Consider the following 25,287-nt stretch of genomic DNA (forward strand, 5'->3'; position numbering starts at 1 on the left):
TCGTGTCGTGGCCACGGCGACTCCCATGGTGCAGCTCAAGGTGAAGTCACGGAGGTGGGGTGGCTACGCCAAGGAGGAAAGGTGCTGCTTCCCTGCGAGAATGGCAGGATCAGCACGGTGATGATGCGAGGTGGTGACGCGGCCTCTGAGCGACACGGCTTGGCGACGAGGCTGCCATGGTAGAGAACGCTGACGGCATCGGGTGGTGAGGTCGTCGTGGCTAGGGGATGCTCGACGCTGTGACGTGCCCTGACACGCCACGACGAAGCAGAGGTGGTTGGCGTGCTTGACGACGTCCGTGCGGCTCCGGCGTGGCGTGGATGTCATCGTCGTGGCGAGGCGCCGGCAACAGCGCAGGCTCGAGGTGGAGGTCAGTGAGCGCGTGCGCCTTCGTTGGCTTGGCTAGCGTGCGGCCGGCAGTGGCGGGACTGTGGCATGCGGCGGCAGCTTGGGAGGAACAAGAAGAGGGGCGGCACACTAGAGGAGGAAGAAGAGGATGGCGGTGACTCGGCTACTTATGGGCACGGGCTAGGGCAACTAGGGTCATGGACGGCGGCGATCCTCGGGGTCCGCGCTTCCTGCCCACGCGGCGCGCATCGAGCGGAGGTACGGAGTGAGCTGAGGGCGCAGGACTTCGTTGCGTGCACGCAAGCGGTCTAGCGGCGGCGGCTAGGAGTGGCTGCTCCCGCCTAGGGTTGGCAAGGGCGTCGGTTGCTGGCCAGGCTGGGCCGTGGCTTGCTGGGCCGGCTGGCTGGCTGCGCCGGTTGGGCCAAGGTGCTGGCGGGGTGGGCCAAAAGGAGGAGAGAGGCAGGTCGGGCGGCGGTGCTAGCTGGGCCAGGCTGGGCTGCTGCGCTACTGCTGTTGCTGCCCGCGTGGGCCAAAAGCAGGGGGCCAAGTTGGGCTGGTTCGGTTGGTTGGACTGATCAGGCCAATATGGCCTTCACCTTTCTTTCCTATTTCCTTTACTCTTTTCTATTTCATATATTGCTTGATTAATTCCATAATCAAGTGTTTGTATGCTAAACTTGATTAGCTTAGGTGTGGGCCCACTTGGGTAATATCCAAGGGTCACTAGGGTCTACTACGGGTCTCGAAATCCAATGCCAAGGGTTGGCTTCGATGAGCATTGATTTACAAGGAAGGTCGATTGACTTTATGAATTAGATCAAGGGATTCGAATGAGGTTAAGAAGCAAAAAGATGAATTGAGAGAGAGGAAAAGGGATTCATAAGATATTCTAGAAGGTATCAAAAGGATTTGCTACGGACTTGTGCTCTCCAACACAAAACACTAAACCAACAAAAGAACTCCGACAAACTCCTACAAGTAATTCTATATGTATGCAACAATTTATTTATAAATTGTTCTTTGTTTGACCTAGCATCTACATGCTTCACGCATTGCAGGAAGAAAAATTTTAAATAGTTCGTATTTTTGGCTTCTCCAAAAACCCGGGTTGTTACAGTCGTTCCCCTCATTCTTGATGTCATGTTGGACCTGGCGAGCGTGACCCCTGGGCACCACCCATCGGGTCATGCGCATGGGGCCCAACATGTTGTACCGAGCGCGCCGGCGCAGGCAGCGATTAGTTCTCCACCAGTTGTCGTAGCTCCTTGGCATGCCCTTGTGCAAGCGCAAGAGCCCCCGCACATGGGTCCGGAGGGGTGTGAGTCTACGCAGACTCCGCAACCACTGGTGGCTGCCCCTAGAGCATCTACAATAGCACACTCCTAGGACGGACGGTGGCTAAGTGCCACATCGCCGATGCTGGATCCGTCTGAAAGGTCCTAATGGCTAGAAGGGAGTGAATAGCCTATTAAAATTTCTACAATAACACTTAACAAACCAGGTTAGACAATTATGAGGCGAAGCAAGTGTTACGCTAGCCTACTAAAAATGCAAGCCACCTATCACAATTCTAGTATAGATAATATCTATCCACACAAAAGCGATGACACTACCCTAAGTTAGTGTGCTCTCAAAGGCTAACTAAAGAGCCACACCAACCAAGCAATTAAGCTCTCACAACTAGGTACACTAAAGAGCTTGACAACTAGTTTGCGGTAAGGTAAAAAGAGTAAGCAAGATAGTTATATCCGCCGTGTAGATGAATGAGCCAATCAATCACAAGGATGAATAACAATGAAGACCAATCACCTCTGAATCAATGATAAACATAATGATTTTTTACCGAGGTTCACTTGCTTGCCGGCAAGCTAGTCCTCGTTGTGGCGATTCACTCACTTGGAGGTTCACGCGCTAATTAGCTTCACACGCCAAACCCTCAATAGGGTGCCGCACAACCAACACAAGATGAGGATCACACAAGCCACGAGCAATCCACTAGAGTACCTTTTGGCTCTCCACCCGGGAAAGGTCAAGAACCCCTCATAATCACCACGATCAGAGCCGGAGACAATCACCACCCTCCGCTCGATGATCCTCGCTGCTCCAAGCTGTCTAGGTGGCAGCAACCACCAAGAGTAACAAGTGAATCCCACAGCTAAACACGAACACCAAGTGTCTCAAGATGCAAACAGTCAAGCAATGCACTTGGATTCTCTCCCAATCTCACAAAGATGATGAATCAATGATGGAGATGAGTGGGAGGGCTTTGGCTAAGCTCACAAGGTTGCTATGTCAATGCAAATGGATAAGAGTTTTGAGCTTCAACCGGCCATGGGGCTTAAATAGAAGCCCCCATAAAATAGAGCCGTTGTACCCATTTACTGGGCACAACTCGGGGTGACCGGACGCTGGCCCTCAGCATCCGGTCGCTCAATGACAGCCACGTGTCACTCTGCATTCAACTGGAACCACCTGATCTCAATAGTCGAGACACGACCAGACGCTGCGGCATAAGTGACCGGACGCTGAGCTTCTAGCGTCCGGTCGTTTCCAATAAGGTTCTAGAAACGAATTTCTTCGATCGGACGTGTCCGGTCAAGCTTGACCAAACCCTGTCAGCGTCCGGTCTCACAGTGACTTTCTTCTACGCTGCCTGACAATAGGACCGGACGTTGGACCTCAGCGTCCGGTCAGTCCAAGACCTAGCATCTGGTCGATGACCGACACTGGCGTCTACGCTGCCACACTTGACCGGACACTGCCGGTCCCTCTGAGACCAGCATCTGGTCACTCAGTGACCAGCAAGACTAACTCTTTTTCACCTCTAACTTCTTCACCCTTGCTTAGATGTGCCAACCACCAAGTGTATCACCTTGTGCACATGTGTTAGCATATTTTCACAAACATTTTCAAGGGTGTTAGCATTCCACTAGATCCTAAATGCATATGCAATGAGTTAGAGCATCTAGTGGCACTTTGATAACCGCATTTCGATACGAGTTTCACCCCTCTTAATAGTATGGCTATCAATCTTAAATGTGATCACACTCTCTAAGTGTCTTGATCACCAAAATAAAATAGCCCCTACCATTTATACCTTTGCCTTGAGCCTTTTGTTTTTCTCTTTCTTCTTTTCAAGTCTAAGCACTTGATCATCACCATGGCATCACCATCATCATGTTATGATCCTCATTTGCTTCACCACTTGGAATGTGCTACCTATGTCATGGTCACTTGATAAACTAGGTTAGCACTTAGGGTTTCATCAATTCACCAAAACCAAACTAGAGCTTTCACCGTCGCTCTCGATCTCGTTATCTAGGAGCTCGTGGAAAGTGGTGGGAGCATAGCTCGCCATTCCCATGAATTTGGATGCGAGAGGGGGTAGCGCCAGCGTTCCTCGGAGCCCCCGAGAGCACGCGTCCGTGGAGGGGCGCGAGGCCATAGGGGAACCGATCGTACGGTGTTCGTGGTGCAGACAATACGGTCCCTCCAGGTAATCAGTGGGGGATAGTAAATAGAGAGTAAATAATAGTATGCACATTACTCACAGCGGGGTTTGAGTAGAGAGTTTGCTCAAAATGAAGTGCAGTTGCCTCGTTGTTGAAATCATCGTGCGTCCTAGAGTCGATGGAGGGCGCCCCTCCGACGGGCGCCGGAACGAGTGCCTTCTCGTGGAGGTGTAGTACGCCGAGCCGGTCGGTGGTGAATTCCAGGCTTCCGAAGAGGAAGGCCTAGGGATGGCTTGAAGACGGGTGGAACCCACATCCCAACAGGTGGGAGTGTGGGAAACTCCTAGTGAGCCAAAGCGAGTCATATTGCTTGAGCCCGCCATGGCGAAGGTGGCGGAAAAGTGGGTCATCCGATGACCAAAAATTGTTGAACGTACATCGTCTTTCCACTGGACGGCACCAACTGTCGATACAGAAAGTGACCACATGTAAATATTTGTAGTTTTGCCATATATTATGATCAGGAGGTGGCCTAGCACTCAAGGATCACAGGTTTATACTAGTTCAGGCAACAGTGCTCTACGTTCAGTTTGAGTCGGTCGGATGACTTTATTCCTGAGCCCAGGTGCTCGAAGTTTGCAGTGGGGTTACAAATGAGAAGGAGAAAGATGAGGGATACAAGAGGTCCGGTCGGACTCTGGTTAGAGGGACTGAGAGTGACGGGAACTCCGCTATGCGCTATGTGTTCGAGCGTGTGCTCGAGGTTTGAACCTGGTGGTTCTGTTGTTGTGTACTAGTGAACTTGATCGATCTGAATCAACCTATCTGTTGGAAGAGAGCGCATCCCCTTTTATAGATGAAGGGAATGGCCTTACAAGTGAGAGAGAGAGTACGTTTGCTGCTAAGCCTTGCTGCCTACGCCGATGGGTACAAGATGATGGTGGGCGCCTGCAATACTGTTGAATGTCAGATGCACGTGGGAGGTTGCGTCTTCTTCTTCAGGTATGGTAGATGTCGGTGCCTGTCATACTGTTGATATCTAGAGGAATGTAAGGAGTTTTACCATGTTCGCCTAACAAGGTAAATACCGGCGCCCACAACACTGTCGATGCCTCAGAGACACATGGGGGGAGCCTTATCATATTTTTCTGGTATGGGAGTTGATGACGCCCACAACACTATAGGGGAAAATATCGACGCCTACAACACTGCTTGCGTTCTGTCATGCCAGGGAGGTCGCAGGGTACTGTCCTACAGATGTATAGGGTACGATCCTTGGAATTCTGGTTTGACTTGAGTGTGCTGCCTTAGTTTCTCCGTCCGTTTCCTGGTCCTTACCGAGCGGACGTCCCCGGTCGGTTGGTCCCAGTCGGCTCTAATTGCGCTAGTTGGAGAGGAGTTATAAGCAGGGGTTCAGCGCATCCCTGGTCGGAGAAGCGGGTCGGAGTCGGAAGTGGTGTTTGGCCAGGCCTTCCGGTCGGAGAGGCTGTCCGGAGGCGGGCTGGAGACCGAAGCAAGCGCTCCGGTCGGAGAGGTGGGCCGGAGTTGGAAGCGGACGTCGTTCCTCCTCGGTCAGGCCTTTCGGTCGGAGATTGGATCGTCCTTCTGTCCTGTCATCTAGGTATTTGGGTCGGCCCATGAGTTGCGCGTTGCTCGCAACGTCGTCTGTTGGGCCGAGCCTTTGTTGGAAAGCCGATTCATATGGGACCCCGGGTTTATGAATCCAACATGTATTGAACCTTTTGCCTGTAGCGCTACCCAAAGGACTAATGTGTCTTGTATTTTATGTGTTGTTGTTGGAGATAGCCTTAGCGTAATAACTGCTTCTGATGCCATGAATCCCGAGTGGCATGCCCGGCCGGTCCTCGACAGCACTATGGAAAGGCGCACGAGAATCGGGCAGGGTGAGGAGGAGAATCTCAGGGGTGAGGACTAAGGTTCAGGGGTCACATCGAGTATTTGATAGTAATAATAAAATAAATTACATAAGTCCTTAGTAATTTGTGAGACGAATTTATTAAGTCTAATTAGTCTGTCATTAGCATATGTTACTGTAGCACCACTTTATCGAATCATGTATTAACTAGGTTTAAAAATTTCGTCCGCAAGACCAACTGTTGGTATTGGTAATTTGGTACATCTGTTTTGAACTTCTCTGTGCGGTATGTAAGCAAAGCATCAGGGCATGTACAACCCATAGACAACATGCTATCTGTAAGTTTTTGAAACTCACGCACAGACAGTTAAATAGACAGCTCGTACAATGGGTTGTCTATTTAACTGTCTACAAGTTGTTTAATGCTTGTATGTTGCCACGATTAAACATGAATATGATCCTTGTATACCAGTGTATTGCTACTTAATACGAAATAGACCAAGCATAATTAAGTTGAATATAATTACAATATTTTAGACTAGTAATTACAGCAACATAATCAATCATGAATATATTTTTCCCATAGTGTCGTAATACTAATACGAGTAGGTTACCGTAATTTTTTATTTGTATTAAAAAATACGAACAGTTCCACAAAATAAGATATACAGAGAACCTTCAAGGTGTGTCATGTGTTTTATCTCTACTATAATGGACTAATCAAAATTATACTAGATCTCCAAAAAAAAACATCCCCGCTGAGAGCCTCCAACTATTATGTGCCCAGAAAAATATACACATAATTTCGTATCTAATAAAATTAAAGGCTAATAAAACACTTAAACCAAATTCGATGGCCGATTTTTGACATGTGATGCTAGGCTTCTCACCCATCCGCGGCTTTGAACGCGCCCTGCGCACGTCACGACCAGGACTGGAAGCCTGCGAACACAAAAAAAAGAATGGCACCATGCCTCGACTCCCAACGCTCCACACTGTCGCCGGCAATGGACGCGTCGAGGAGGCCATGGATCCCTCTCCAGCTCTGAACCAACCGCCTCTTGCGGTTTCTCCGGCGGACGTGGTGAACCGCCGCGCCGACACCCGCAGCCTCGCCGTCTGCCACCGTGGTCAGTTGAACGTTTGGGATGTCTGGACATCACCTTAAGCAAGAACGGCGCCAATGAATTGAAATCTCTCGTAATTGTCTTCCTGTACTTTTCATGTGCATTCCTAAAATGAAGTCGTGGCGTTAGCACGGACACTATACTAGTCACTTCTGGTTGTAGTTCTGGTCGGAAGGAACCTAACAAAATTTGAATCATAATTTTTGGATTCAAATTTGATTATATATATATTTATATTTTTTAGTAAATTTGTGCATTCTTTGGAAAAAGGACAAGAAGCTAACAAACACTTCTGTGGACTGCTGCGTCGCTCTCACCCACACAAGATCCGTTTGTGTGTAGTTCATTTCTCGGAGCATGGGCCGAAGTCGGCGCCTCACGAGACGACCGTCTGCTGCTCGCGAGGGGTGTTTTTACAAAATTTTCTAGACGCAGACGGCTCAAAGGGTCCCGTACGTGCCCTCATGGAGCCATGGAGTACACTACAACCGTTAGACGGCAAGCATTATGTAGTACTGCTACTAGTACTCCACATTTACGCGATAAGTCGACACCGGCCAGGCCATTAATATTGCTGTGTTTAGCGTCCCTGCGTGGGCGCGTGGCGGTGCCACCACACGTACCGAGAAGCTTGTTCGTCTTTTTTTTTTCGGATCAAATAGTATTTTTTTCCCGGCACAGTTCAATCAACTGTATTTTTAGTTCAGTTTTAGCTAAAATTAAGGTAAACAGGTCCGTAAAAGAGAGCCATCGTTTTCGCATCCGGTGATGGACAGCCGGCCAGCCTTTATATCGCATCACGCGTAGGCTTTCCCAACAATGTTCATGTACAACGAGGCATTTATGGGCATGCAGTAACGCGAGGGGTTCTCGTACCACTGTGCTGCAGTTGCAAACCACGTGTCGTTGCTTAGCTGATAAGTCAAGACTTTGTTGACTAATTTAGGTACAGAAAAACATATTATTCATTAACTAAAAATTTCGGTTTATAAGCTAAACTAATAGGACGTCTAATCTCAGCTCCCACGTGGTCCATCGTCGCATCGCCCACCTACACATCCTAGAGTCCTAGACCCTACAGCGCGCTCTCCGCTGCCGCCTTCCGCATCCGTCGACGGCGATATATACAAATTCGCACACGCGCACATTTATTTGACCGGAGTACCAGCCTCGCTGCACGGTGCACGCCGTGCTACTAGTGTGGAAAAGGGCGAGGCTTTTTTTTGCTCAAGGTTAGAAACCACCCCACCCAGCACGGCATCGCCCACCAGAAGTAAGGTCGATCGGCGTCGTGGCCTCGCAGAAAGAAAAACCATTTGCCGGATCGGGGATCTTGCCGCGGGCTCTTGGCCGGACGCGGCCGCGCCAGCCAGCCACAGCCGCAAAAAGCCGCGCCCGGGGTGGGCGCCGCGCCGGCCCTCGGTCGCTCGCTCGCGCTCGCGGCGATTGCTGCCTCGTCGACGCGACTCTTTTGAGGTGCGAATGATTGCGGGTTCGTCCTACCGACCGCGGGCCGCCTCGTGTCGCTCGTGCCGCGCGTGTTTTGACCCCTGTTCCGGGCCCGGGTGCGAGAGCTGGGAGCCGGCAGCTGGCCTCTCGCCTTGTTGCCTGGCTCCTAGGCAACTAGGGAGAATCTTCCCCTCCCTCCTCCTCCACCGGCTTGCGTCGTGAGAAACTGAGAACACGCGTTGCGCCGCCGTCTCCGCATTGTCCGCCTGCTGGCTGCTACAGTGGGTTTCCTCTGCTCGTCTCGGTCGGTCGGTGGCTTCCTCTTCGGGGGCTCCACGTTGTAGGCCTCACCGCCCTTTTCCTTCCCATTTCCCTTCGACCCTTCCCTTCCCTTCCCCTCCCCTCCTGGTCTCCCCTGCTGCACTGGCCACCACTGGCTGTGCCCCCTCTATGCACTGTGGCTCCCTGCTGCCACTACTACCCACTCGTTCTTCTCCCTTGGCGCTACTACGCTTCTGCATTTATCTCGAGACCTTCCCTTCGCTTTTGGCCTTCGCTCCCCGTGTTTCTTGGCTGCAGCTGCAGCAGGCCTCTGTAAAAGCTTCTGCCCTTTTTTCTCCCGGTGAAGTGAAGCTTCTTATCTTGCCTTGTTCAAGTTTCTTTCTCATCGCCCTGTTGTTTCCTGCCCTGCTACTACTTCAGATTGCAAAACCTTTTGTTTCAAAATCTTGTTTTCAAAAGATGCAACCTTTTGTTTCGACCAAGGGTTGAAAACTCCCAACTTTTGCTCCTCTGCATCAGCACAGTGTAGTAGCCTTTCAAGAAATCCCGAGTTGATCTCCCGCGAGTTCCCACGCTGTAGGACTAGTTCTGTTTCTGTAGTCTCGTTGCTTCCAAACCAGTTCCTTCCCTCCCTGCATCCATCCATTCAACGCTTGCTTCTCTTTCTGACGCATCCATTCCTGGCCTCCTGCAGCAGCTACGAGGACCACGCCGGCACGCCGCCATGGGCCTGCGCGATGAGATGGCTCAAGAGGGTGCTCACCGGCAGCAAGAAGGAAGCGGACAGGGATCGCAAGGCACACATTGCCGCCGCGTGCGCCGCCGCCGGTGGTCTCGGGCTGGGCCCGCCGCCGGTGGAGAAAAGGCGGTGGAGCTTCGCGAAGCCGAGGAACAGCGTGGCTGACTCCGGCCGCAGGCCCTCCTCCGTGACCGCCGTCGCCGCCGGGGAGCTGCTGTCGCAGGTGCGGCCGTGCAACTGCGGCCAGGATCGCGAGGTCCAGGCCGCCGTCGTCATCCAGAAGGCCTTCAGAGGCTACTTGGTAAGTTGTTAGTCTTACCCTAAACCAAATCCATTCTTTCTTTCTTTGTGTTCATGATTCATTGCAGTTTTTTTTTGTTTCATTCACAAAAGGAAAATCAAAATGGTTCTGCTGCGTATGTAGCACTGTTCAACTAAAGATTACCGTTGGCTGATTCGTCGGAGAGATGTCGTCGGTCCAGTTTTTCGGTTCCAAGAAATGAACGGATGAACAAGTGGGCATGCATGAATTTCGCAGTTTCTTTTGCATTTGTATTGGACAAGAGATTTGACTTCACTAAGACTATGTTCGACGGCAACACTCAAAATACAATACTCATTTAACGTTTAGGTAGCCCTTACCTACGTGCAAAAGGTTCGATACATATTCAACGTTCTCTCTAATCTTTTTATAAATAGATTTTTAAAAGAGAGGTACAGACAACCGAAAATGAATCTCCAGTGGACTAAATTTGAGTCTTTTGCTATGTATTTTAGTATTTTAGCTTTGGTGTCACGAGACAGTCTAACCGCTGCAAATCCATGCCCGCTTGCTGCAGCTATTCCTTTCCGTTGAGTCGTTAGCTACTGCTCATTTGTTTAATACCCTTTATAGATTAGATTATTTCCAAACTCTCCCGATATTTTTGTTTACTGCTAGAGTGCTTCGTGAACTGCGCAGCGTGACGCACCTACTCCCTCCATTAAAAAAACGCAATTTCCTGGACAACGTGTGACCACGGCTGTGTTTAGTTCGTGAATTTTGGAAATTTGGTTACCGTAGTATTTTCGTTTTTATTTGATAATTATTGTTCAATCAACTAATTAGGTTTAAAACGTTCATTTTGTAATTTTCAATTAAACTAGTATAATTAGTTTTTTTCGTCTATGTTTAATGCTCTATGTACGTATCGCAAGATTCGATGGTATAGCTACTGTAGTACTTTTTGAGAAAGATTTTGAGAACTAAACAAGCACCAAGTTCAGAGCTACATTTGTGTTTTTTTTTACGGAGTGAGTAGTCGTCAGCCCAGCTGTTTAATGCCCAATTCTTTTCGGTTTCCCATGCGACCTGCAGCGTTCCGATGTGACTGTAAAAATTTGAATTTTGTTGCAACGCCCGCAGGCTCGGAAGGCGCTCCGTGCTCTCAGGTCGCTCGTGAAGCTGCAAGCTCTGGTGCGTGGCTACCTCGTGAGGAAGCAGACCGCCATGACGCTGCGCAGGCTGCAGGCGCTCATGAGGCTCCAGGACAAGACGGCGTCATCCCGGAAATCCGTTGAACAAGTGAGGACTTTGATAGGCACTAATACCATTCACATTATAAAATTCGAAGTCAGATTTTCAATTTTCTTCATTTCTTGTTTGCACACAAAGGAGCGGAACGTTGCGCGCGGCGTGAAGCCACTGGCCCGTGCCCGCGGTGCACCGGCGGCGGCTGTCCGACGGCGGAGACACCGGCTTGGATCGCAGCCCGAGGATCGTGGAGATGGACATGTGCCAGCTCCGGTGCCGGTCGTCCCGGATCACAAGCCGGTACGCCGGCGACCAGCATCCGGGCGCCTCGCCGCTCCTCCACTTCCACAAGCCGGCGTGGCGACGCCTCCAGGAGCAAGAGCTGGAGCCTCCGCACCCCAAGACAACGCGCAACACGCCCCGCCTCGGCGCCTTCCCGGGCTACCTCGGCTCGCCGGCGGAACCGGGGCGCGCGGCCGCGTGCCGGGACGCCGGGAGCAGCCCGCGGTACATGGCGGACTACGGCCTCGTCCGTGGCGCGCACCCGGTGCCAGAGCGCGCCCAGGCAGCGGCAGCAGTGCGAGCATGCGGGGAAACAACAAGAGCAGGCGCCCGAGGCGAGGCCCAGCGTCGGTCGCAGCGGGTCCAGGGAGCAGGCGCGGCCGCAGCTGCAGCAGCCGCTGGACAGCTTCAGCTTCAAGAGCTCCGAGGCCAGCCGCGTGGAGGGCTCGGAGCTGAGCGCCGAGGTCACCAGAGACTACTACCTGGACCGGCTCTGGTGATTCTGCCTTTACACCGAGTCACCGACTGGTCTAGGAGAAGAGGAAGGTTAACAATTCGGTACATAGTATTAGGCCCTGTTTGACTGAAGCTGCCAAATTTTAGCCAGCTAAACCAGCTGCTAAACTTTAGTCATTTGGATTGGTAGACTAAAGAGACTAAAAGTGGCATTTTGGTTCTTTTTAGTCGAGTGCTCAGCTATAAAGTAACTAAAATGTGAGGCAACCTGACTTTTAGTCTAGTTTAAATTCTCCTCGTGACTAAACTTTAGCTCTCGTTTTAGTCCCATTTAGTTCATGTGATTGGTAAAAAGTCACTAAATGAGTTAAAGTTTAGCCAGCTAAAGTTTAGCAGCCTAAACCAAACATTCCCTTAGTATTATTATTAGGATCAAACAAGGTCTCCTTACTCCGCCTCTAAATATCTGTCATTTACATTTTTCGAGAAACAACTTTGATTAAATATATATTTAAAAATATTGATCTTTATATTACATAATTAGTATCATTAGAAAGATCTTTAAATCTAGTTTTTAATAAATTTATTTAGAGATATAAATGTTGTACGTATTTTTTTTATAAATCGAGTTAAATTTACCGCACGTATATCAACGGTGACAATTATTTAGAGATGGAGGGTGTAGATCATGGTGAAATGCCATGAGGGCAGTCCCAATGGTGTATTGATGATGATTTCTATCCTCATTAAATATCTTGTCACGTAGGTAAAACGTTGACATGACAACGTAATTAATGAAGAAAGAGAGCAAAAATCCTAGAAATGGTTTCTTCATGAAGAAATCAGGTCTTTTTTTGACCCAATGCACCAAGAAATCATGAAATCGTCATTGGGGAGAAACCACCAGTTTCTAGGGGCTCGTGCCGCACTTCCATTGAAAGAAGAAGATAGAGTTGAGAAAGAGAAAGATAAAATAATTATTACTCATAGAAATCATGAGTTGAAAAACAATACTTTTTTGGTCTTATATTATAGAAACTACTAATTTCTTTCGTTGGGACTGCCTGATATGTCAGTTCGGCGACTACTAATCTCTACTGCCATGGAGCTCGAGTATCAGAGTATGTATGGTATCAAATAGAAGGAAATAAATGTTGTTCTTCGCTCCTGCTACTTGTGACCATTTGAAAAAATGGAAAAGAAAACGACGACGAAAGTGCCTCACATCTAGGCTCTAGTGCAGCTGCGAGCTTGTGATTGCTTGCTAGCTCAGTGCTGACACCGTATAGGTGCAGCTTCAATGCCGCTGATACGTAGAATCTGATATCGACGTCCCTTGTGGCTAGTACGGAGTACTACGTGGAATTTGATCGTACTAGGGTCTTGTTTAGATCGTAAATTTTTGCAATCTAGACATCGTAGCATGTTTTGTTTGTATTTAACAAACTTTGTCCGATTATAGACTAACTAGACTCAAAAGATTCGTCTCGTGATTTATAACTAAACTATGCAATTAGTTATTTTTTTTACCTACATTTAATGCTCCATACATATATCTAAAAATTGATGTGATGGAGAGAGAGTGAACAAACTTGGAATTTGGAGGTGATCTAAACAAGGCCTAGTATATGGAGATTGGTACGAGTTCTTGGCATGGCAGATCCTTTGAAACAAATGTTGTGGTTGTCTGGTACGTACAGTCGTCCTCCTTCCAACTTTAATTGTGCTATGGATCGCCGATCGCTTAAATGTTGCCGTGCCGTGTTCGTTTCGCTAAAATTAGCTAGTAAACATGATTCCAGCGTCTGAACACCCGAAACGACAGTATCACATTACCAAAAACATTTTCGTACTGTGTTTATGCTGCCTCGCCATTCCCCCAGCTGTCGCCCCTGCCTTTGAGGCCACTGGTATGACGCGTGGATTCGACGCCGCGGCACCGGGCAGTGGGCACGGGCACATGCACGCAGACGCAGACGACACCCCATGACCCGCAGCTGTCGATTTTGTTTGAGCCGACGGCGTGACTCGGAGGCGTCGGAGTTGAGATTTGTTTGCGTCTGCATGCTGCTCGTCCTCGATGTGGATCGATCTGCAGCGCCCTCGACAGCCCGGCGTGGCCCGATCTGTCTGCGCCTGTGCTGGCGTACGTGCCGAGGGGAAAGCTTCGCCGCGCTGTAAAGCGTGTGCGTGTACGCAAGCTATTGACGACTGTCAGTGATCGGCTCGGGGTCAAATACAGTGGTGACCTGTTACCAGTCCTCTGTTCCACAGTACTCCGTCAGTTAAATTATTTTAATTTTTTTATTAAAATCTTGTTCTTTAAAGTCAAACAATTTAATTTTTTTATTACAGTTAATTAAAAAATACTAGTATTCCTGATAAAAAAATAACATTAGATTAAAATGGAATATATTTTTATAGTGCACTTTATTAGAACATAAATGTTAATACTATTTATTATAAATTTAGTTAAAGTTAAACAAGTTTGATCGGTCTAAATCCAATAATTATATTCTCTCTTGGACGAACGGAGTAGTACTTACTACCTTTTAGTTTTCTACCTTTATTCTAAATTAATTAGAATTATCATTGCTATTCTCACTTACTAATACATATCTTTCTTTTTTTCTCAATATATATTTTTAGCTCTACTTTCCTTCTCATCTCGTGTATATTATATCCATTTTGTCTTACTAAAACTAAAATGTCAAATATTAAGAGACTGAGCGAGTAGTCGACTATTTATAGGATAGTACTTTGGGCCCATTTGGTAGCACTCCAGCTCTTTCTAAAAGGGCTCCAGGCTCCTCATGTGAGCAACTTATCTGGTAGGGTTGAAGCAGTTTTTGAAAACACTTGACAAAAAAAATCTTAGTGGCCATTTTATAATATTTATATTAGGTTTGTGAGGAGAAGCTGGAAGGAGCTTTTTTTTTTTTTGCTCCGACTCCGTAGTACAAAAAGGCCTCGATTTCAGAGTTGGAGCCCTGCCAAACCAGACCTTCCAGTTTATAAGGCATTTAATACATGTTAAAAGTCAATTTAATTTTTAGCTAATAATTTAGTCAATAAGCACTTATTTTTAATACATTTTTTAAATTATTAGATTTTATAATTAACTGTACTATCAAATAATTATAAATTATAATTATTAATAATATAGTATAAAATAAATAAATGATTACTCCCTCCGTCTAGGAAAAATGTAACTCTAGCTTTGAACCTAGACACATGGAGTAGAGTGTAATTTAAAAGATCGTGTGTTTTTTTAGAATTAAAGATCGTGTTGCGTTAAGACTACATGTCTGTTCGGCTGGTATTAAAGTCGGCTAATAAGTCGGCCTTAACTGATTTATTGTGAGAGAAAAATACTGTAGATTTTACGTAAAGCGAACAAGCCGTACGTCTCTGAACCGAAGGAAGTAAATGCTAGTACTGTTGTAGTAACGCAGTATCGTATCGTGTCGTCGCTCCTTTTCAAATGTAGTGGCAGTACGGTGGACACGTTCAGTGAAATCTGTGGAGTCTTTTTGTGTTTGAAAAGACGGAACGAGTTGTGTCCGTTCGCTTGGCTGATATGTCATGACTGAAAGTATTGTTGATTAATTTGTTATGAGAGAAAAATACTATTTGTTGAAAAAAAAAATACGGAGCGAAGATGGCGTTGGAACTTGAAGGGAGGACAACGAGGGCAGTTGAGTTTGACTGTGAATATGAATGCTTGGATTTGGTAGTGCTCCCGTTATATACTAAGGAAAATACTCAGCTCCACACAGTTACGCGGCGTGCCAGTAAACAGTACTAGGCTTGACTGTAAATATGAATGCTTGGCTGCAACGAGTAATGGGCTTGACTGCAGTTGCACGTCAGCAAGTCCACCAAACCTGACGCTAGGCCTGGGCCACGCCAGGCCATGTTCATGAAAGCCTCTTTAAATGAGAGTCTATGCAGCGATTCGATGCAGGTATTGGGCCTTTTTAGCCCACAATAGCCCGTAGTGACTACTTCAGGCTGCAGCGATTCGATTCGATCGTCTCAAAAAAAAAAAAAAAAAAAACTTTCAGCGATTCGATGCACCAATCTGCACTGCACTACTGCAGTCTGCAGTCCTCATCAAGTCATCAGTCACCAATCTCATCTTACGCAACTGCAACAAATGAATTAGTATTTGCGTTCTGTTTTTGTTTTTCTCTTCACAGCAATTAATTAAGGTCATGGTGTGTCAACAAGGAGTTCCTAGACTGGACCCCGTGCTAGTGCTACAAGCGGAGCCACTCGAAGCCGTCGATGAAGTCGAGCGAGATGAAGGGCCTGGCCTCCTCGTCGGTGAGCTCCCGCGACCACTGCACCCTGCCGGCGTAGTTCGCGCCGGGCCCCGTGCACTTGTACTGCCCGTAGAACACCGTCCTGCACGCATGCACGCACGCGAATCAACCGGCGTCGCGTCAGCGGGCACGCACGGCGAAAAAAAGGAGGAGGAGGAGTGACGTACATCTCCCGTGTGGGGTCGCCCCAGTTGTACCAGCCGCGCGGGATGATGATGTTGTCCATGTAGGTGTAGGCGAAGATGACGCGGGAGAAGGTGCCCCAGGCGCGGCCCAGGTAGAGCGCGCCGGACCCCGTCACCCGGCAGTTCACGAACGAGAACCCCGTGTCCTCCAGCAGGCTCTGCCGGTTCTGCGCCGTCAGCGCGCCGTAGTTCCGCGCGATCGCGTGCACATGGCACCCCTGCATTTTTTTTTTGCATCGTCCATTTTTATCATATTCCTTTCATTTCCATACATACATATATAGGTGCGTGTGCGTGTACGCTCTTTCTGCGATGTTTCATGTTATACAGCCACGTGAACACAAGAAAGTGGTACTGTGTGTGTAAAAGGCAAAGCAGCCAGGCAGGCACGAGGAGACGACGACGAGCTAGGCGTCCCGCGATGGCAGGCGTCACGGGCGGCCGGGCTCCGTCGGCCCGCCGGCATCCCCCGCCTGGGCCCAGGGAACCTGCAGGTCTCAGAAAACCGCATTCCGCAACCGTGCCGCCGCCAACGACAAGTGGGCGCGGTTCACCTCACTTGCTCACTCTACTGTACCCCATTAAAAACTGAAAGGGGGTCGATTAGTTATTAATGTGCATCAACATTCCATTTGCACCTGCTCTTCAGTGGCAGTAAACGTGGTAGGAGCACACACAGCTATATACAGGCTGTACTCCTGGCAAAATGTGCTCGTACTGTACTATATACATGCCCTTGTTCCATGGGCGGACCTGGACGTGTTGTAGGTAGAGTGTAGGGCCAGCCACAAGATGAGGCCAAACGAGGACAGAGCACCAGAGGATGTGGTGCAGTTAGGGGTCCTAGATGCAGTGAACAACAGCAGCAGATCGATCGGTGGGCGGGGTGCGTGGACATGCCGCCGCGGAGCTTGCGGAATGGCATGTTGTCCCAGAGTGGGTGCTGGGAGGACAGCATCACAACGAGGAACTCCCGGGTTTAACAGTGACTGTGTCTGTGACTCTGTGTCCTACAAGTGCCCTATAGCAGTGCGATACTGCAATGACGGCCTCTGCGACTGCTGGGATACGGATATCGATGCTGCCACATAGGCCAACGAGATGCTCAGTGCGGAAGCTGTGGCTACTGGCATGCATGCCTTTGGTTAAGCTGGAGCTGCATTGTGTAGCGGAAGGAACGTGCAGATCGAGTTCACTGGACAGTTTTGTGCATAACAAGCTGCGTACTGACTGACTGACCACGTAGAGAGAGAGCGCGTTGCCGAAGATGAAGTCGACGGAGCCCTCGATGTAGCAGTCGCGGTAGTAGTGGCGGCCGAGGTGGTCGTACAGCGTGTCCTGCGCGCCCAGGAAGTTGCACCCCACGAACACCGCGTTGTCCGCCGATATCCGGAGCGCCACCCCCTGTTTGCCCAGCGCGCCGGGCCTCGGCACGGGGGCCGTGTTCTGGGCAGCGCGCGGAAAATATATGGCAATGTCAGGCTCGTGGTCGTACCAACAGAGAGAGAAGATTGATGTTGCATGCTGCTGCTTCCAGGAATGAACCTTGAAGGTGATGTTCTTGGCGACGAAGAACATGGAGTTGACGGCGAACGTGGCGGAGCCGAACGTGCCCATGGGCCTGCCCCCGGACCCGGCCGTGTCCGCCGTGTCGCCCCACTGCACCACCGTCTTGTCGGCGCCGGCGCCCTCCACGGTGACGTACGCGCGCATCGGCGAGATGTTCACCTTCTCCCTGCACGTACAGCGGCGCCGCGCGGCACGGTTACATACAGAGGTCCGCTAGCTCTTCTTAGCCTCACGCTACTACGCTAAAGTAAACCATCTTCGAGGCAGCAGTGCAGGCAGGGGAAGCAAGCAAGCAAGCAAGAAGGGGCGGGCGCGCAATGCAGAGATGCAATGTACGTACGTGTACGTGCCGGCATTGACCCTGATGACGACGCGGGCGAGGTTGATGAGCGGGAGCGATTCGACGGCGGCCTGGATGGACGTGAAGTTCCCGGCGGCCGGGTTCTTGTCGACGACGAGCGTGCGCGTGGGCAGGAACGCGCGATTGAGCGCTCGGTTGTAGCTGCTGTGGCCGAGGCCGCCCATGAAGCGCACCCACCGCGTGAACTGCCGCTCGATCGCCTCCACCCGCGTCGCGTTCACCGGGTACGGCAACGGCTTCGCGGCCGCCGCGCCGCTCTTCCCGGGCCGCAGCCGCCTCGTGTGCGTGTGCCGCTGCTTCCCGTGCCCCGCGGCGGCGACTTCCCCCGGCGCGACGAGCAGTGCCGCGGCGACGACGCAGCAGAGGAGGAGCCGCGCTCGCGATGGCACGGCCATGGTCTGGTCGTCGCGCGGTGGCGGTGGCCTGTGGGTGTGGTCACCGCGGAGCTAGTTGCCTGCAATAACTAGCAAGCGGCCCGGGGTTATAATTCCGGAGGGCGTAGCGTCGGGGAGGAATTTAAGGAGATCACGTCACGTGCGTGCGCGCCGCGGACGCCCGACGGAATGACGCGGCTCACGAGTGACGACGAGCCGCGCCGGGGGCGGGAGAGAAGCTGTTATGTTGGTTGGTTTTGTTGCGCCGCATGCGCATGCGCGCGCATCCAGCCGGTGGGCGTGGGGCGTGGGCGCGTGGCACATGCAGGTGGTCGCGTCCGGGGTGGGGAGGGCTCAGCTCGCCGTGTCGCATTAGCGAAGATGGCATCCGGACAGATATAGCCGCACGGTACAGTTGCGCCGCACTGCCTCCTGCCTCGGCAGAATTTCTCATGCTGGAATTGTCTCGGAGACTGTGCTGGCAAGTGAAGTAATTCTCGGCTGGGGTTTGGGTGTGAGTGTGAGGGGACTCTCTGACACGCTGTATCGTTCTCACCCCGTGATCGAATTTGTTCGGAGCACTGTTCCTCTTTGTATTTTTGCTGCGTTCAATCTTTACTCACGCGAAGAGAGGGATCGGTTGTGATATAATTGCTCATTGGTCAATTCACAGATAACCCGCAGTAAACTAACAGGGTACACTTTGGTTTCACGGGTGGACTCATGGGCCAGTCCCTGCTAGGACACTAGTCAAAGTAAACTATAATTTGTAACTGATAAGCTTTCATGACTCACTTCCATGTGTCCGAGTGGCGAGTGCACAGATGCAAATGAACCACCAGTTATGAAATTGAGCGGTTGTTCATTCCTTTCCTTCAGAGAGAGATGATCTTTACCAATGCAGGAAATATGCAATGGAATGCGTGGCCAGAGAGAGCAGGAGAAAGGGAATCACACAAGCAAATACGTGTTATTCCACAAAATTTCCGTCTCGCCAAGTTATATCAGGAAAATTCATACATTGCGGCCACTATTATATTAGGACCAAAACACTCGACACTCGAGTGTACATCTATCCTCAAAGGTCAAAGCACAAGCTGTCAAGCTCTATCTGATAAAGAGTACCACCCATTACTTATTACACAGTAGAAGCATTCCTGGTCTTGGGCTATTGAGCAACTATTGTATCATGTCAGACCGCAGATTCAAGTTTAGTACAGAGAAGGGAGGGGCGTGTTTATGATCCTCCTGCGTTTTTGGAGTTTCTGGCAGCATCCTTCTTCTTCATGTCCTCAAACTTGTCAATCGCCACCTGCAGCTCGTCCGTGCCTCCCACCGCTCTCATGGTGTAGTAGTAGACCCCGAGCACGAAGGCAGACAGTCCCCCAGCCACCACCAGGTTCCTGGTCTTGGGTGCAAGGCTTCTGAATCCCGCCATCGTTAGGCTGTAGAGGTCACGATCTGTGCAGCAGGACATGAAGGCAAACAACATTGTTATTATGTGGACAAAATCAGCCAGATGTACGAGTACATAATAAATGTTGATGAATTGGAGATGAAAGGTGACTAGATATATAGTATGACAGTATTCACTCCAGTCATCATCACTTGACATTTCTGAGTTCTTACAGCAAAATACAACTAATAGTATGACACTCCAGTCATTATCACTAGACATTCTTACAGCAAAATACAACTAATCGCTGGCCAATTTGGGCGTCTGAAATGTCAACTAATATTGAATGGAGGTGGCATAAGATTTACGAAATCCATGCCTCCATGGTGTGCTTCTCGAACAGACAATGATCCACTGGCAGCTAAAGCGTTTTACATTAACTGACAATAGCATCAAAGCAAAGGACAGTGTATGTATAATACGGGAAGAATCTGATGCTGAGTGTGCAGCCAACTAAGAGGAAGAAGCTGCAAGTCTACCAAGAACTGTTGATGTTGCATCAAGAAACAGCCATGAAAAAGAACCGAAAAGACAGAGAAAGAGTGGTAACATAGAAGGACTGACAGAGAGATATCTTGACAATGAGGACCAAACAAGCTGAGGATGAGGCTGCACAATTAGCAAAAAGAAAAGGAGATTTCTCAAGGCAATGATTTCTCAATCAAGAGGTGCATATCTATTCTCAACACATTGGAAATGACAAAGGTGGAAAAGGCCAAAGCATATGGGGTCTTCAAGAATCTAGAAAACAGGGACATTTTTTTGAGTGCTTATGATGGGGATCAAGAATCTGCCCTGATATGGTTAAGAAATGAAATGGCTTAGAGGTATCTCTACTCTTACTATTCCATGTTACACCTGCGCTCGTCACTTTCCCCTTATTATATCTCTTGCTGTTTTTGCTAAATCTGAGAACAAAAGGTTGTGGTTTTCTTCTGTTTAACTTAATCTGCTAGAAATGGATTGGGTGCGAAAAGTATCTGGTCCGAAATGGATGGTCCGCACAATTGTTTATCAACTAGCTAGGCAGAAGTAATTATGCAACATATTCTTTTCATTTTTTGTTTGGTCCTAATTTTTGCTTTGTTTTTGCAATGAGGATCATGGTACTCCACAGTAGTTATAAATCTCACTCATTGACTTATTCATGTAACTTGCTACTGGCAACCTGCTGGTAGTTAGCTAGGGTAGTTTACCAAGAATTCTTTAGTCTATTATTTAACAAGAATTGCATTCAGTTTCAGTTTAACCAATAATACTTAATGCTTCGGTTTCTTCACTCTCTTGCTAATTCTCTTGTATTTGTTGATCCGCTTGCTGGTTCACAGCGAAAATTGTAAACCTAATAATTGACTGCTCGCATCAGTTAGCTTGGAGCTTTAGGCCGAGATACAGCAGCATTCACTTATGTATTGTGTCTTCTAACATATGACTTCTTAATCTAAATGCTATTTTTTCTAGAATGTGCTAGTGATCCATTAAGTTTGTTTATAACTTAGTAAAAACAGCCATTGTTGTTATTACAATACTATAGAGAATAGAAGATCGAGTCTGTTACTATCACGAAACATAATTTCAGTTTCAGTGCTTATTATTTCCCCTTGAGCACACAAATGGATTGACTGTTAATATTTGACATTGTAGACAGACGAAGCAGCACGGGTGATATGCAGTGACTTTTCTACTTTGTCTCCTACCTATCACCAACAAATCCATGCTTTACTCAAAACAAAGGTGGATCATATGTCGAGGCTGTTCAGAATCTTTGCATGTCCGGTTTATGTCTAGGAGCTGCAATAATCTTTGCACCGTTCAAATATAAGCGTGTGTTTGGTTGGGGGGTTGAAGTGGGTTGGGATGGGTTGGACCCAGTTTTGGAGGTGTTTGGTTGGGGGACCAGAGGGTTGGGTTCGTCCCCTATAGGGAATATTCTCCCAGGATGCGGGTGGGGTCGACCCAGTTGGAGCGCGAGCGCGCCGGCTGGGCGAGCGGCGGGGGCTGGGTGGAGCTCGAGGACGGACCAGATCTGGACGGGGAAGCAGCAGGCCTCGCCGCCGGCGCCTGGGCGGAGCTCGAGGGCGGAGCTCAAGGCCATGGTCGCCGGGAGCAGCGGTGGCCTGGGCGAGCAGCAGCGCACCTGGGCGAGAGGGGGCGGCGCGCATGGCGGAGGCGGCATACCTGGTCTTCGCGGGGGCGGCGCGCATGGCGGTGGCGGCGCTCCTGGGTGAGTGGTAGCGGCGGCGGGCTGGCGAGCGGCTTTGGGTGCTCGGTTTCGCACGGCAGGGAGGGCAGAGAAGGGGCGGGCATACCTGGGTGCTCTTGCCGGAGAAGGGCCTGACGAAGACCTGGGATTCTTAGCCGAGTTGTCGACGCGGGGAGGGGAGAACGGCGGCCGAGGTGGAGGCGTGGAGCAAGCGCACCCGCACGGGCCGTCTCCTGGGACATGGCCACATGGGCCGTTCCTTGTTCCTTGGTTTTTATTTTTTTTGTTTTTACTGTTCCTGGTTTGTAAATTGTACATAATTGGTTTAAAAATTAGCGAAACCATAATAATAGCATTAATATTAGGAACATTGCAAATGAGAAAAAGGAAAAAATATTTTGTTAAGGTGGCACTTTTTTCCCTCGTGATGTTACAAACACTTCTCTTTGAACATGAAACAATTTTCACGAAACTAGTACTATTCTAATGAAGCTAGAACATTTATCTTCGACCTAGAACCTTTTTTTTGAACATGGATATTTTCCCGTGAATGTAGAAGATTTTAAAATAGAGATCAATTGTTTCTATAAATTAGTAAACCCGGAACATTTCTTTTCTAAATATGGACCAATTGTTCTCGTGAACGCATGCCATTTTTCTTTTGAACATGGAACATCTCATAATCCTAGAATATTTTGGTCCAAAATACGGATCAATCGTTCTCATGAGAAGATGGAATTGTTCCTGTCCATTCCAAAGAAACCGAACGAACCCTTATATAAACTTTTATCAGCTGGAACAATTCCTAGGGAAAATTTGGGCTAACCGAACAGGGCCTAATTGTATGGACTACCATATGCGGAGTGAATTTGTTCGGAGCACTGTTCCTCTTGCACAGCGAAGCGAGCGCAACGTTGCCTTGTCTAGAACAAGAACCTCATAATTGTTCACTCAGCGACTCAAACAATCACGGGTCAAATTACACAAAAACCACGGTAAATTCATGTGGCATGGTTAGTGTTAGTCCCTGCACGCAAAGCGGACGGTGTGACCAGTGGTTGTTAGCGGGATGAGCAAGACATGCTAGAGCACCACCACATATACAAAACTTCCAATAATGAAGATAGATAGGCTCTCGCTTAGAATGTCTTCACCACGATTAGATATCTACTAGTGTGACAGCACGTTTTTCTCTACCATGCCACCGTAAAATCGAATGAGCTGAAGAATTTATCTTAGCATGGAGCACTAGCATCAGCAGAGCTGATCACGCAGCGAACCAGAGGAAACGCCCCCCGGTCAAGTCGTCGTCAGATGTCACATGTCAGTAATTTCCGGTGGCTCATCATGATATCTCTGCAGCACCTTTGAGCACGTCCAGCGATGAAGGTTGGGTAATAAGTACAATGCGCGGAAGTGCATTCCTGCTTTCCGATGCATTCCCCTCCGGTCAGCAGTGCTCGCTGGCTTCTTCGTGCTTTTGTGCTGCCACCCGTGAGCGTCAGCTGCCTCTGCGCAGCCGCTAGTGGCTCCATAGATTCTGGCTCAAAAGAAAAGGACAGCACCTAGAATCGCTAGACGCCATGCCACACGCATTGGCTGCTGTTAACACTTGCGATCTAGCGAGGCTGTCACGCTGATACTGTTGCCATTGCCCCAGCCGAGGACTACAGGTTGCCACACCTAAGGTTAGGTTTGTCACAGGTAGTTAGGCTGGTGTTTGGTTGAGCATTGAAGTTAGGTTTGCCACGTCCTAGAGAAGCATCCGCCGCAACTTTTTATGCTAGATGTGTGGCGAGCGTTTCCTTCGCCCTCGCCACAAACTGCTCTGCCGCCACACCTCCGCACTCTGCCCTTCCCCTCCCACCATGATGTGCTTGGCTCCAGCAGCGAGGACGCGGAGCAGACGAGTGCGGCGGAAGGACAGAGGCAGGCGACAAGTGCCATGGAAGGACGGAGGCAGGCGACGAACGCGGTGAAGGAGGCCGGACCACCTGGGAGCACGACGGCGATGGGGAGGCACGCGAGGTGGACGAGGCCGCCGGCCGGGTCGCCGGGACACGCGAGCGCCGGCGCGCGGCCGCCGGGCCGCCGGGGGGCGGGGACATGGGAGCTCGTGGTCGTCGGGTCGCCGGGGCGCGGGGACACGGTAGCGCGCGGCCGTCGGGTCGCCAGGGCGCGGGGACGGTCGAGCGCTCGGTCATCTGGCCGTCTGGGCACATCGAGCGATGGATAAGCTAGATAAGGTTGCGTTGCGTGGTTGGGAACTAGGGATGCGGTGGATAGGGTAGAGAGAGAATGGAAGAAAAATTAAATAAGTGAAAAAATTAAGAAAAAATATAAAAATAGAAGGGTATTTTAGACCACTAATTATCTATATTAGTCTTAATTGTCATGTTTATTCTTGGTTCATTATAAACATCATACAAACTTGTGATTTGATTTTAACATAATGTGATCTAAACCATGTGTGGTAATTTTATCAATTTTTTGTGGCAATCATCCAAACAGTAGCCACACAATTTTGCCACAGTTTAAGTAACGAACCAAACAGTTCGTTTTTACCAAGTGTGGCAAATAACTAACCTTAGGAGTGGCAAAACGTGGCTGGCAACCCAACAGCCCCTACCATTGTTAGCGGGATAAGCGTGCACGCAGATCTGGTGTTCACTGCATAAAAACAGCACCTGCTGCTGCAGCTTTAGCTTTCCTAGTTTTCCCTCTCTCTTCAATCTACTCTTATCAAAGCAGGTTAGTTTGGCCATGTCCACGATAGAAAAAAAAATTTACAGCGTTGATTTCTCGATCTGTGGTTCACCTTTACCCCACCGTCACTTTACTATAGCATACCGCGTGTCCACGTGTAATTGGTTGGAGGGGAAAATATCTCCCTCACTTGCCTCCCCCTCCATTTCTCTCCCCTTTCTGTCTCTCTCCTTCCCTCCCGAGGCAGCGACGGGCGCGAGGCGACGACGCCTATGTAGGCGGGCCCCCACCCCCCACGTGAGCTGGGCCCCGGGGCGCGGGTGGCGTTGGCACAGTGCGGCGGCGCGCGCCTCGGGTGAGCAGCACTGGCTGCCGCGGCCACTGCCCCCCCCCTCCGCGTGAGCTCCTGCAAACGATTGGCGCGGCTCTGCTTTCCCTCGATCCATCCGCTCACTGGTTTACTCCCCCCTCTTTATCCTTACTCTATTTGATTTTATCCTGCATCTATTGTTCTAAGATCAATTCCCCCCTAGGTCTACTTTTCTCTTACCAATCTAACTGCGATTTTTTTGGTATTGTAG

At 49.4% G+C, this 25,287-nt stretch overlaps 2 protein-coding genes and 1 pseudogene across 4 annotated transcripts; 1 reads left to right on the plus strand and 2 right to left on the minus strand.

The window, feature by feature from the left end:
• The first annotated feature begins 8,486 nt into the window (after nt 1–8,486).
• Nucleotides 8,487–11,936, plus strand: LOC136518117 (protein IQ-domain 26-like; annotated as a pseudogene).
• A 3,753-nt stretch (nt 11,937–15,689) lies between these two features.
• LOC136518453 (probable pectinesterase 53) lies at nt 15,690–18,650 on the minus strand. Of its 2 annotated transcripts, XM_066512114.1 has the most exons (5): nt 17,947–18,634; nt 17,583–17,772; nt 17,277–17,483; nt 16,020–16,255; nt 15,690–15,934 (listed from the first exon to the last, which is right to left on the minus strand). In XM_066512114.1, exons 1-5 carry the CDS (start codon nt 18,360–18,362, stop codon nt 15,787–15,789), a joined length of 1,197 nt encoding a protein of 398 aa, XP_066368211.1. In that variant the 5' UTR covers nt 18,363–18,634; the 3' UTR covers nt 15,690–15,786. The 2 variants fall into 2 exon arrangements, with proteins under 2 accessions (XP_066368211.1, XP_066368210.1); XM_066512113.1 differs by having other exon boundaries at nt 17,277–17,772; nt 17,947–18,650.
• Nucleotides 18,651–19,292: 642 nt separating this feature from the next.
• LOC136518170 (uncharacterized) lies at nt 19,293–22,267 on the minus strand. 2 transcript variants are annotated; one of them, XM_066511834.1, is made up of 2 exons: nt 22,107–22,267; nt 19,293–19,802 (listed from the first exon to the last, which is right to left on the minus strand). In XM_066511834.1, exons 1-2 carry the CDS (start codon nt 22,240–22,242, stop codon nt 19,579–19,581), a joined length of 360 nt encoding a protein of 119 aa, XP_066367931.1. In that variant the 5' UTR covers nt 22,243–22,267; the 3' UTR covers nt 19,293–19,578. The 2 variants fall into 2 exon arrangements, 1 of the variants encoding a protein (XP_066367931.1); XR_010774450.1 differs by having other exon boundaries at nt 19,665–19,802; nt 21,976–22,231.
• Nucleotides 22,268–25,287: the final 3,020 nt, after the last annotated feature.

Source organism: Miscanthus floridulus, chromosome 17, assembly GCF_019320115.1.
Source record: "Miscanthus floridulus cultivar M001 chromosome 17, ASM1932011v1, whole genome shotgun sequence".
Classification (NCBI taxonomy): Eukaryota; Viridiplantae; Streptophyta; class Magnoliopsida; order Poales; family Poaceae; genus Miscanthus; species Miscanthus floridulus.